This window comes from Pangasianodon hypophthalmus, chromosome 13 (genome assembly GCF_027358585.1).
Source record: "Pangasianodon hypophthalmus isolate fPanHyp1 chromosome 13, fPanHyp1.pri, whole genome shotgun sequence".
NCBI lineage: Eukaryota > Metazoa > Chordata > Actinopteri > Siluriformes > Pangasiidae > Pangasianodon > Pangasianodon hypophthalmus.
The window spans coordinates 25,507,937-25,522,616 of NC_069722.1; the positions used below are offsets into that span (position 1 = coordinate 25,507,937).

Consider the following 14,680-nt stretch of genomic DNA (forward strand, 5'->3'; position numbering starts at 1 on the left):
TGCGTGTGTGTGTGTGTGTGTGTGTCTCAGAGAATGTGAGAGAGAGATAGAGACAGAGAGAGAGCGAGATGGAGAAAAAAGATACAGAGATTGAGAAATGGGGAAAGTGACTGAGAGAGAGAGAGAAAGATAGACAGAGAGAGAAAGAGAGGGAAACAGAGAGAAAGAAACAGAGATAGAGAGAGAGAGATAAAGAGGGAGACGGTGACAGAGAGAAAAGGAGACAGATAGATAGATAGATAGATAGAGACCAGAGAGAGAGAGAGAGAGAGAGAGAGAGAGGAGTCTAATTATTTTAACGTGCTGTAACACAAATCACAAAACAGCGAGTTTCTTTTCAACACTTGGGGAGGAACCGAACCTGAGAGGAGGAAAAAGGCGGGCAAATGAGAAAAAGGTGTACACACACACGCACACACACGCACACACACGCGCACACACACGCGCACACACACGCGCACACACACACGCGAGCGCACACACACACACGCGCGTGCACACACACACAGTGACAGAGGTGGTAAAGACATTAAGGGGAAAAACGCAGAACAAAGACTAACTATACTGGGCCTGGGACACAGTACATCCCATAATAAATGAGCACAGCGTTACCATGGTTACGCAGCCTCGACACAGGAAAAATAATCTAAATTATGGTTCTGTTTTTCCGTCTCTTATATAAACCCAAATCACTTATACTAGTGTCATAAACAATACGAATGAATAATCAGTTTATAATTGATAAAAAATAGTTATTTAAAGCTTACACTGATTATTCTGCAATTTTATGCTGATAAGAGTAAAAATGCAAAGTGAAAAATGTGATGCGCATAAAAAATAATAACCCTGTAGCACCGAGGTGATTATTATACTGTGATTATTATACGGTGAGATTTTTATTCTATACGGAGTGTGTGAGGGAAAAAAAATAACTGTTTAATACAGTAATTGACATTTGCAGCTCTTTTATTCTTCACTCAGGCTCGGAGAGAAGAGCGAGAGCGGGTCAGAGACAGAAATGAGAGCTGTAAGTGGACGTGAGAGCGGAGAGAGTTTCTAATCTCCGCTAATCTACCCTGAGTCAAAGGTTCGCTTATTATTACGCCTGTGAGATGACGGGCTTTTGTCATGTCTGGTGTTCTGCAGGGAAACAGCGTGACGTTCATGCAGCATGATAATCAGCACTGAAGGTGACCGGGTACCTTCTTTTAAATCAAACACACACACACACACACACACACACACACGAGATTTGATTGGAGCACACAGAACGAACGAATCTGCTTCATAATTCCGTCGACATCAAAATGAATCAGCTTCAGCTACAGACAAGCTCCGCCCACTAGCCCCTTTATTTACATATTATTTGCATAAGATATGAAAAGACAGCAGTTAACAGAAAAGAGAAAACAATCTGCGAAGCCGAGTTCATGGTGCTTTTGTACGGAAATCTCACGATAAAGTTTTTTCTGAAAGAAAAATAAAAATGAAATTATTGCAACATGAGCATGGCATAACTTTTCTTCCTTAAGAAAAAATGAATCTGGTGAAAATGTGAAAATCTTCGCAGGCATGTAACAGTGAGTGGAGCACATGTTTATTTTTATACAAACAAAACAAAGGCAAAAGAAATAAAATCATGTTTGACGTCGCTTTGTTTTTTTTCTCCTTTTATTGTTGATATGAAATTAATAACCTCAAAATTATGTTCTCGAAACATCTTTGAGCAACTCCACACTTTACGGCGCATCGTCACGGATTGTGACTTCGTGTTACAGTTACCACGGCAACAATCACCATGCCTTTATGTTTCGGTGGTGATGTCACTGCGTTATATCTGCACTGTGTCACGTCTCTACAGGAATAAACACAAAGGTCCAGAGGGACAGGAGCTTTTAAACATCACGGTACACTGAGCTCAGGAGGAAACTCATCCCTTTTAACCATTACGTAATACATCACAGGTTCTCCATGTCCTTCACACACACACACACACACACACACACCACCTAGTAGGAAGAGTGTTGCCATTGCAGCTTCCTGTGTGATGGTGTGTGCAGTTTATCACATGAACACAAAGTGCTTCCGTGTGCACGTTTCCCGCCCGCGCTCCGTGTCATCAGCGTGCTGAGTAACTCCAGAGTGAACAGCGATGATGGAATCCACGCGTCTTCATCACGTCTCGCGTAAAGAGCTTTCCGGCTAAGCTCCGAGTAAACAAGCGAGTCGTTCAAACCAGCGGCGAGACACTAAATCTGATTTAGTCTCGTCTTAAAAGAGGACGAGTCTCACGGACGGACGCAGACACGTCGCTGGAGGACGGAAATAAACAGAAATAAAACGCTTTTAAACTTTTAAAGGGAGTCGTAAAAAGTCAACACACACACACACACACACACCTCTTTACATCTCTATAACTCACTATAAATCCACTGTGTGCACCATTTGCTACAACTTTATCTAAGAGTAGTGTTCATAGAGCTACATAAAACATTCACAAGCTCTTCATGACAACTGACCAACATCTTTCAACACTTATTCAAACAGAAACGTACATAAATTTCATATAAATGCCAGCATCGTAAACGGTACGCTGTATAAACGTACATTACAGGAATAAAACCCAGGTGCAGGTGTGTGGAGTGTTTTAAAGATACTTCCAGCCTTCTTAGGAGAAACATCGTATATCTCCTTTACTATTAACCTTCGCTTTAGAAAAGCTTTAAAAGATAAAAGTTTCAGCAGATCAGCGTTGAGCAGATGATGAATCTGACTCACCAGCTTCCTAACATGAGCAGACTGAAAAAAAAAAAGAAAAACTGTTCTGCAAATTAGTTTTCCTCACAGGTTGAAACAAAACCTGCATGTTTAATTTATAAGCAAACTAATGCAGCTTTCCAAAACACACACAATCCTAATTGGCATTTTTCTACCGAATATGCTAACTATGCTAGCAATCTGTCAGGCGAGAGGTGTGCTAATGGGGCTTCCAATGTAGCCTGCTAGTTTAGCGGCTGAGAAAAATACATGTTCTGCCCTTGTACCATCTCAGAGGTGATAAATCATGAAAACAAGCCACATGCACGGGTGGAAAAAATCACTAAACAAAGCGAGAAGGTTCTCTGTAGGATAGAAACGTCAGATATTCTTTATCTAGAGCGCAGGAGCAGATTTGAGAGAATAGAAGCTGATCAGGTGGAACGGCGGTTAGAGACACCACGAGAGCGAAGATATCGGTGAAGATTTGGCCTGAAGATGGAGAAGGTTCAGAACAGCTTTTATTGAGCTGCAGTAAATGATGAGGTTTTACTGGAGCAGGATTTCTGTAACAGCAGCGTGAAACGGCTCGATATACAGACGCTGGTCCTCCGCTGTGATTTAGAGGATCAGCAGCAAACAGCTGGTTTAACGCACAACTACTGATGTCTAATTAATGTGTATTTAAAGATATTTATACTGTGAGTCTACGAGGTTTTTACATTTTATTGCGAATTTACGTGGTTAAACATACATAAAGGCCAAACTACTGTTCCACATTCAGCAGAGAAGAATGAAGCGTGAGAATGAAGAGTGAGATTAACGTCACTGTGTCACTCACTGAGAAGATTTTACTAAAAAGTGAAAATCTGATTCAGAAAAATAAAACAACGACAACCAGGACATGATAATCAGACAATACTGTACTATATTTTATGTGATTGTATATTATACAATTTAAAGGTTTTTACCACAAACAACTTTCTTAAAAGCGCCATTAAAAATATGATCCCGAGTATTAGCATCAACTTAGGTGATTAACCACGAAGAAGCAACTTCAAGAGCAAAGTCACATCACATAAAATGAGCTCAGAGGGTTAAAAAGCCACATTTCATATCCAGCTTTCTAAAAAACCTAGCTTATTATTCAGTTATTCATCTTAAAGCTTATTATTCCTTAATGACAGAAGTTTAAGGGGTTAAAATCACCTCAGATCACCACAACTGCTAGCATTAGCTTGATGCATTAACAGCACAATTTCATTAAAAATGAACAACAAAAGCTCACCATTACCACGAGCCTAGAAGACTGAGAATCTCCAACTTTACCAGATGAACCACTGCAGCAAACACAAACAACTTTACTACCTCAGAAACCAGAAAATTAACCACAAACAAATTTCTGACAGTTTAAAAGTACCATCAAACCGCATCAAACAGTACCATCAAACAGCAGCACTATTAGCATTAGCATTAGCTTGGAGAATAAACCACCGTCTTTCTTAAAAGAACCTTCAAACGTCTCGCTGCAGCTCTCTGTCACACCACAACGTGACCACCATGCTAAGAAGATGACCACAGCTGTGATCTTTTTCCCACAATGCTTTGCGTACAGTGACCTCACATGGCAGCAGGTGAAGGATATGGGCTGGACACCATGCGGATGCACCAGTTGCGAGGACACGTCGTCTGCTTGAGGCAGAAGAAGACCACGGGAGCCAGCTCCGGAAAGGGCACCACCAACGCGCTGAGGTCGTTGCTGACATCATCACCTGGCCCCGCCTCCTCAATGATGTCATCTCCTTGGATGGGGCCGTAGTCCTCATGCAGCCCAGCTCCCATCTGGCCCACGGCCAGCGGTCCGGGACCCTCCTCGGAGGTCATCGTGACGCCGGAGCAACCTGGAGGAGAAGAAAGTGATGTAAGGAATATAGAGTTAGGAATAAATTACAGTTAGGAAAACGCATCATTTATCAGTGGATATTATGGAAATACCCAGTGCATATTCCCTGCGCTCCAGCATTCCCTACACACCAGTATTCCTTATGCTCCAGTATTCTCTACACTACAGTATTCCCTGCGCTCCAGTATTCCCTGCGCTCCAGTATTCCGTATGCTCCAGTATTCCCTACCCTCCAGCATTCCCTACACATCAGTATTCCTTATGCTCCAGTATTCCCTGTGCTCCAGTATTCCCTACACTCCAGTATTCCCTGTGCTCCAGTATTCCCTACACTCCAGTATTCCCTGCGCTCCAGTATTCTCTACACTCCAGTATTCCCTGCGCTCTAGTATTCTCTACACTCCAGAATTCTCTACACTCCATTATTCCCTACGCTCCAGTATTCTGTACGCTTCAGTGTTCTGTGCATTTCAGTATTCCGTAAACATGACCTTTTCCTGCTAATAAAACAATTACATAATAAATTACACTCACTGGTCATGTATTAAATATAAACTTGTGTTATAGTTACTTGTTCATTTTTCCATTTCATAATTTCTAACCGTGTTCCTTTTACAGGCCTGGAACTAAATTTATCTTCCAGTTATTATAAAATGAATTGTGTGTGTGTGTGTGTGTGTGTGTGTGTGTAACACTGCATCTAGATCTTTAAGGATAAAGATAAATGAGTCAGAGGAGGAAACTACAGAGCGTGGTACACACCTAAACAATAAGTATAACACAAACTACTCGGAATCCGTCCCGGATGGTGATGTCGGGATAACAGGAGGAAGCTGAAGCGTGTGCAGCTCCGAGGGAGAGACACTAAACCTCTGCCAGCGAGCAGCCGAGTCACTTCTCACCACCATCACTCTGTAATTATTATTCAGCTCACTTAAAATAGATCTAAATCATCAGCTGGAAAACAAGTCAGTGTGTAGGAAAAACTGAATATCCGTCCAAGTAATGAGCTGCTCTCTGTGTGTGTGTGTGTGTGTGTGTGTGCTTATTTAGTGTGCAGTAACAGTCATCATTACGTCAGCCGAGTTAGAGAGGAGCTCCGGCTTGCTCCATCTCGCTTCAGCTCGCTCTCTGACATCTATTTGGTTTTCATGAATTTCAGGACAAAAGCAGCTTTTGAATCCGTAACACACGGCACACGGCACACGCAAATCCGCAGTCTGCACTACACGAACTCTCCAACAAGCATGAGATGACCAGCAGGAAGTGCAGATTCCAAACAAAACATGCACTGACTCCACACCGAAATTCAATAAATTAACCTCATCACTTATTCACGCATCTTCTTTAAGCGCTTTATTCCAGTCAGAGTGGCAGTGGATCCGGAGTCTGTCCCGGGAACGCCGTGTGTGACACGGGAATAAACCCTGGATGGGATGTCACACACATTCACATAGCTACTGGGATGTTTTTGGGAAAACCTGGAAACCGGAAAACCTGGAAGAACCCCACACGGACACGGGGAGAACGCGTGAAACTTCAGACAGACGGAAATCTGAGCTCAGGATCAAACCGGGAATCCTGGAGCAACGACAGTGCTAGCGAAAGTTCCTCTCTTTCCATCTCGAAACTTAACAAATCAAGTGATAAAATTTCAATAACAATTTATACAAACTTTCATTAACACCACTGTGCTCCAGTTCTCCAGTCAGGAGGTGTTGATTAGTTTTCTATAACAGCAGCTCTGACAGTAGTGCAGGTTTATATTAATGCGCTGGTTGTAAGACCTTATGGTTTCTATAGCAACAGCTCATTCACAGGCACGTGTACAGCAGACGCTCCACTGATAAAAACAGATTTTAAAAACTGTTGATATGGTGAAGGAGATGTTTATGTAACGTTTATGGAAGGAGTCTCCAGTGTCAGCACTTTGTAACAGTCAGAGGTAAAGCTGTAACTTTAAGTTTTCCGACATCTTCAGGACAGAGGAGTTTACGCTTCTTTGCGGTTTCTCACTAACAGGACAAGAGAGAATAAAGAGAGGCTGGTGAGGAAACGACTGTGTGTAGCTGCTATAACGTAAGTGACAACAGGAACTCACCTGTTTCACCAACATTACATGTAACTATAAACAGTGAAAAAGCTTCGATGTGGATTATTTTCCTGTAACAGCATCCTGTGTCCTGTGTTATTGTTTACTTAATACATAATTAGCAGTTATGAACAAATCACTAATTATCCAGACTTCAACAAATAACAAATGAAGCTCATGCACATAATGAATTATAGCTCCATTTATAATCATTCATACGCGTGTATTACTGTTCTATAAATACATTTATAAAGACACATCAGGACCGTTACTTCAATAATAACAGTTATAGTTATATTTATATTATTGTTATAATTACGTATGAGTGATGCATTTGATTTTTCAATGCCTATGCTTATAATGCACCGATTTATAAGTATTAATTAGTCAGTATTATGGTTCCATGAGTGTATTTATAGAGATGGAGCATCATAAATACATTGCTTATAAATAATTATACAAGGGGCTATAATTCATTATGAACATGGGCTTCATAGAAAGTGTCACTACGAATGCTTATAAGCGTCTCTCCGTGCAGTGCCTCATGACTGAACCTGTTGTTCTGCCACTTATTAAAAGTCCATGCTTTATTAAATGTAGAATTATGTAGAAAAATGTAGAATGATTCACTCACGACTCATGACTTTACATGTCGCTCTGTTACGGATTAAAAGTCCTTCATCAGGAAGAAATGAAGTGCACAATAAAGTGTGTACGGAGTCAATCACTTTAAAGATCACGTCTGTTGAATTCGTGATGAAATCTGATCACACGAATGTTTTATAAACGCACTGGCAGAGACGCGATCGAGTTCCTGAGCACCGTGAGAATACATCTGTCTGATAAATGAATAAATGAGACGTGACAGTGATGTGATGAGCTTCTTCTGCTGCAGGCTGGAAAAAATCCCGTGTGTAGAAAAACGCCGCGATCAGCAAGAGGAGGGGCGCGCTGAGGAGGACACGAGCAGGAGTCATGTGCAGATGAAACAGAGTATTACTGAGATGAATCATTACGAGGAGACGGAAAAGACGTTCACACTCCTCCGCTTTATTAACGCCTGCGTTAGTTACCAGATGGTTTATTTAGTGATGTCCTGTTTAATGAACATTATAATGCGCCTGCAGTTAAAGGAGTTAAACTTTTTGCAGATTTACTGTGATATTTAGGTTGTATTATAATAACAATAATAATAATAATAATAATAAAATTTTTAAAAACAAACTGTCTGACAATACTGTATATAATGCCTAAGAATTCTTTTTTTAATTATTTTAAAATTTTCAAATTATTGTCTAAAAAATGAATGAATGATATGAATAAGTGAATAAATAAATAAATAACACTGAAAAGAAGAAGAAAATTTAAATCTAAACATTTTTATCATTTTACAATTTTAAAGATTAAGTATACAATTTGTATTGTAATAAATTGTTACATTATGCTTTTTTAAGATGTTATGACTATCTTTAATATTATTATTTTTTTAATAAATTGATAAAAAAAAAATTAATTAATGGCAGCCATGACATCTTAAAAAAGCATAATGTAACAATTTATTACGATACTGATATTATATTTTATGGATTTCAGGTTATTGGCATCATCCAGTCAAGTTTACATGTTAAAAAAGTGAAAGATTTAAAAGATAAAGTTCTGAGAAAAGAGAGAAAAAAAGGAGAAATAAGCTCTACGTTTTTGATTCTGACTTTCACTGATTTTTTTTTTTAATGATTCCATCATCATCTCTGTTTCCTGTTAAAGCTTCTGTAACTCTGAGAGTCTCTGTGAGTGTCGCTCTCTCGTCTTTTAACACCGGAACATATTAACACCTTTAATAGGATGGAGTATACCCACACACACACACACACACACACACACACACACACACACACACACACACAATAATGTGAGATGATGACTCCTTAAACACAGACGTGTGTGTGTTTGTGATTGTGTGTGTGTGTTGGGGGGTGCAAACTTTTGCACTTAGACTGTACACACAAACTGTGAAATGCTGAATGGAAATGAATTCAGATTGACGTAAATCATTTGGATGTAAACATCACGCTCGTGTTTAAGTGTTTGAGTGTTTAAGTGTTTGAGTGTTTAAGTGTTTAAGTGTTTGAGTGTTTGAGTGTTTGAGTGTGTTGGGAATAAAGCCGTGGTGTTTGGAGGTCAGGTTGTGATTATTGACTGGCGTTTAACGGAGCGATTTGTCCGAGTTGTAACAGCGATCTGCTCGAGCAGGACAACAGGTTCAATAACGCTAAATTATGAAGAAGCAATTATTCGTAATGAGCGCTCCGAGTGAAATCAATTGCAAACACCAATTGATTTCTTTTATAGTGTTTTGACCTGCATTAAAAGCTGCTTCAAAACATACTAACAGCTAGAAACAGTAAATAAATAAATAGTTATTCATTTCAGTCAAGCTCAGAAATGTGCTATTTGAATTGAGCCCAAATGATCCAAATGAAAGTCTGAATCAGACGAGATGCAGAAAATAAATCATCAATCTCACTTCACTTTGTAGTTTTTCTCTGAGCTAGCATTTCAAAATGTTAAATCTTTCACTTATTAAAAACACGTTTTCAGAACTTGTGTGTATTGCGTGTAATAACTGTGTGTGTAAATTGTGTGTAACACTGATGTGCTAAATGAGAGGAGAGAGTCTCAGTCCTGTCAAAATGATTCAGTGAGTCAAACACTGATTCACTGAATGAGAGAGAAGTGAATCAGGCAAGACATATTAACATTCTTATTCTTATTCTTCTTATTATTATCATTATTATTATCATTATTATTATTACGCAACCTAATTAGAGCCTCAACTCTGTAAATCTGCAAAAACAACAAAACCTTGCTCTTTTTAAATTCAAACACATTATAGTATAAAAAAAGTAAATAAATATCAGCCAAGCTCAGAAATCTGCATTGAACCGTGTCTCTTTTAAAGTGCCTCTTAATTGCAAAATCGTTAACGTTTACGTTCGTTTCCCGCCTCATTACTGATTTTAAGCAGAAACTCCATTTAAAGGCCGGCTGATTTCTGTGCACAGGTGAGCTCCCGCTAGACCAAAAGAAATTCTCTTATTTCCGCTTCAGCACCATTAACGCCGGCTGTGATATGACAGCGGACGCTCTTGGAAGAGAGATAAAATTCAGCAGCTGAGGATTTCACTTTGCGAGAGCGTATTAACTCCTGCACGTGGCTCGTATCTCCACGTGCGATGATAGAAAGCATCGGGCCTGAAAAGCTGCTTTTGGTATCGTCGAGGCTACAAATGAGACACCTGCTTCTCGGGATAACAATGTCTATCCAGCTGACAGCGCGTGTAGACTGATGCTGCACTCTGGAGAGACCCGTCGCCATGGCGCCACGGATGATTGACAGGCGGCTGGCTCCAGGGTCAGACTCGTCACTCTGAGCCAGAGATGTTATTTCACTCGGGGACTTTATCAGACCTGTTTCACTCCAGCAGCCGAGAAAAGACGCTGCTCTGACATGTGTGTTCATGACCAATCTGATCTTTCTGTTTTGAACACAGTCAGAAGGTGTTGATTAATTTTCTATAACAGCATCTCTGACAGTAGTGCAGCAGGTTTATACTAATGCGCTCGCTCTGATGCGTAATGGTTTCTATAGTAACAGCTCATTCACAGGGAACCGTACAGCAGACGCTCCACTGATAATAAACAGATTAAAAAATTTGCTGATATTGTGAAGTTTTCTTCACTATAAGGAGATGTTTATTTAACACGTATGGAAGGAGTCTCCAGTGTCAGCGCTTTGTAACAGTCAGAGGTAAAGCTGTAATTTTAAGTTTTCTGACGTCTTCAGGACAGAGGAGTTTACGCTTCTTTGCGGTTTCTCAGTAACATGCGGAACAAGCTGCGTTTTTTTATTTTTTGCTGTAGCAGTAACACACACGGTGTTTATTATTTAAGTGATAAGGCTGACTGATGAAGATTGTATGTAGAGAAAGCTGTATATTTATGTAGGATTTGATGAATGAATTAATAGGAACGTTAACTTCCATTTGTAAAGCTGCTGAAATGATCCCCAGCTTAAAGAACATATGAAATGTGATTCAGCGTTTCGTGTTAATATCAGCTCAACGCCGATGCTCAGTACAGGAAACGCATGTGGAGTTTAGAGAGAAGTGAAGTGCTGGAGAGAGAATTTCACCTGACAGGCGTTTAAACGCTGGTGTGAGCTTCAGGAGTCACAACACTGCGATACAAACAGGGTTCAAAGCTTCCTCAGCTGACTGCAGCACAGAGCTGTGTCTTATTCACAGAGAAGATGAGCGCTGAAGTGAGGAGACGCGTGGCAGCGTAATTGGCCGATAAGCATCACAACACAAAGAGACACAAAGACACGACACACACTCAGAGAGATGACACAGAGAGACGACACACACTCAGAGAGACGACACACACAGAGATGACAGAGAGACGACACACACAGAGATGACAGAGAGACGACACACACAGAGATGACACAGGGAAAGCTGTTGCTCAAAGAAACAATGCTCAAAGAGAGACAACTCTCAGAGACAACACACACTCAGAGAGACAACACAAACAGAATACACAACTCAGAGAGACGACACTCGGAGAGACGACACTCGGATAGACAACACGCACAGAGAGAGAGATGACACTCAGAGAGAGACAACACTCAGATAGACGAAGACAGAGACAGATGACACTCAGAGAGATAACACACACTCAGAGACAACATAGTCAGAGAGACGACACTCAGAGAGACGACACTCAGAGAGACGACACTCAGAGATGACACTCAGAGATGACACTCAGAGAGACGACACTCAGAGAGACGACACTCAGTCAGAGAGACGACACTCAGAGAGATGACACTCAGAGATGACACTCAGAGAGACGACACTCAGAGAGACGACACTCAGAGAGACGACACTCAGTCAGAGAGACGACACTCAGAGAGACGGCACTCAGAGAGGACACTCAGAGAGGACACTCAGAGAGACGACACTCAGAGAGACGACACTCAGAGAGGACACTCAGAGAGGACACTCAGAGAGACGACACTCAGAGAGACGACACTCAGAGACGACACACAGAGAGACGACACTCAGAGAGGACACTCAGAGAGACGACACTCAGAGAGACGACACTCAGAGACGACACTCAGAGATGACACTCAGAGAGACGACACTCAGAGAGACGACACTCAGAGAGACGACACTCAGTCAGAGAGACGACACTCAGAGAGACGACACTCAGAGAGACGACACTCAGAGAGACGACACTCAGAGACGACACACAGAGAGACGACACTCAGAGAGACGACACTCAGAGAGGACACTCAGAGAGATGACACTCAGAGAGACGACACTCAGAGAGACGACACTCAGAGACGACACTCAGAGAGACGACACTCAGAGAGGACACACAGAGAGACGACACTCAGAGAGACGACACTCAGAGAGGACACTCAGAGAGATGACACTCAGAGAGACGACACACAGAGAGACGACACTCAGAGAGACGACACACAGAGACGACACTCAGAGACGACACACAGAGAGACGACACTCAGAGAGACGACACACAGAGAGACGACACTCAGAGACGACACACAGAGAGACGACACTCAGAGAGACGACACACAGAGACAACATAGTCAGAGAGACGACACTCAGAGAGACGACACACAGAGACGACACTCAGAGACGACACACAGAGAGACGACACTCAGAGAGACGACACACAGAGACGACACTCAGAGAGACGACACACAGAGACAACATAGTCAGAGAGACGACACTCAGAGAGACGACACTCAGAGAGACGACACTCAGAGACGACACTCAGAGACGACACTCAGAGAGACGACACTCAGAGACGACACTCAGAGAGACGACACTCAGTCAGAGAGACGACACTCAGAGAGACGACACTCAGAGAGACGACACTCAGAGAGACGACACACAGAGAGACGACACTCAGAGAGACGACACACAGAGAGACGACACTCAGAGAGACGACACTCAGAGAGACGACACTCAGAGACGACACTCAGAGAGACGACACTCAGAGACGACACTCAGAGAGACGACACTCAGAGACGACACTCAGAGAGACGACACTCAGAGAGACGACACTCAGAGACGACACTCAGAGAGACGACACTCAGTCAGAGAGACGACACTCAGAGACGACACTCAGTCGGAGAGACGACACTCAGAGACGACACTCAGTCAGAGAGACGACATCGAAGCTCAAAATGTTTTTCAGAGACAGAAGGGAAACGATGCTGCAGTGTAACATTACAAGCTTTTTATTCTGAGAAAACCTCAAACATTCATTTCCATCGTCACACTTAATACTTCTCAGTGTTTCCGTCTCCTCCGTGTTCCTGCCGCATCTTTCTAATGACCTGATTTGCATAAACATGCATAGAACAGGGCAGGAGGAGAGGACGGTGTGTGTGTGTGTGTGTGTGTGTGTGTGTGTGTGTGTGTCAGACAGCAGGGTCTCACACTACCACCTGTCCTCATGTCCTGTTTCTCAACATCTCATCTTTTCCTCGCCAAACCTCTCGTCTTTTACCTCCATCTGACCTCACTTCCTGCCAGAACGCTTATGTTGCTAACACTGCTAATAAAACACAATGGATATTAGTTAGCATGATGCAAACAAAAGCACTAACATTTAATTTGAACTACATTAATGTTTATTTTCTTTTCTTTTTCTCATTTATGACCATAACATTGAGCACTACACCCTGCCTCTCGAGCAGCGCTCTTACCTTCTCGCTTTTATTTTCCACAAATTGATTTTTTTTTAACCGTTTCCAATTTTCAGACCAAGCTCGGTTTTCTTTATGACATTTAAAGGTCATTAGCTGTATCACGAAAATTTACAATGTGAGATGCAACATGCATGAAAGAGAAGAACAGAAAGTCCAAAGACAACAGAAATGTTTTTATAACGCTGTAACACTGCTGCTGTAGGAACGTTAACACTAAACATTTCCGTAATGTTACTTTGTCTAACTGGGAACGTTGTGTAACGATATTGTGAAACAAACCTTTGTCACAGAACAGTGCAGGAACTTTATTAAAGAAACTTCACAGAATATCTTTCTCAAAATCTGTCAACTATTTTACTAAATGTTCTGAAAGATTTTCCCGCTAAGGCTGGGAGAAAGTCCGGAATTACGAGACATGACAAAGCGGGTTCTGAATACGTTTTGGAATCCACTTTCAGTCTGTGTGATTTCAGCGGTGTGCTTTAAGATGATTCCTCGTCACGCTGTATGAGATCCTGTACAGTAAAGTGTGATGTGAATTCTGTAACAGTGTGTGTGATCGCGCGCGTCTCCGTGTCCGATTATACGATGAAGATCCTCTAACGATAGACCTGCGATTAAAGAACACGACTACGTTCTGCTCACGTCATCCATCAGCGTGATCCGGGAATCAGCTGGTGCAGGAAACAGCTTCAGATAAACACACACACACACACACACACGTTCTTCACAGTGAGCTGGAGGTAATGAGGAGGTTTTTCTGTGCATTAGCGTGTTTCCTTTACGCTTCTCCATCACCGCTACCGTATCTGTAGCTGTGCCGCGAGTTCGCCGTCGTCCTATTGGTGGATTTTAGACGAGTGTCGTAGCAGCGCTCACACTCTGAGACTTTAATCACAGATTTCTCTCACACACTCACACACACACTTTGTCCTCGGCTGTGTTTGATCACACTGACACTAAATCTGTCACGCTGTGCGTTCTGAGACCACCGACCTCACTCACCACCGAACAATGCTTTTACACTGTGAGTTTTGATTGTGATGGAAAAACGTAACTGTAAAGCCAGATTTAAATAAAAAAAAGAACCTTAACAGAATTGTTTTATTAGAAAGAGGTACAATGT

The 14,680-nt window shown here is 41.8% G+C and overlaps 1 protein-coding gene across 3 annotated transcripts in view; it reads right to left on the bottom strand.

The window, feature by feature from the left end:
* The window catches only part of LOC113523774 (voltage-dependent T-type calcium channel subunit alpha-1I), a 162,414-nt gene that overhangs the window by 101,268 nt on the left and 46,466 nt on the right, over positions 1-14,680 (bottom strand). For all 3 annotated transcript variants that reach the window (XM_034310154.2, XM_053239084.1, XM_034310152.2), the window contains exon 2: positions 4,403-4,658. In XM_034310154.2, the coding sequence (XP_034166045.2) occupies positions 4,403-4,658 (256 nt within the window). The remainder of the gene's footprint in view (positions 1-4,402; positions 4,659-14,680) is intronic.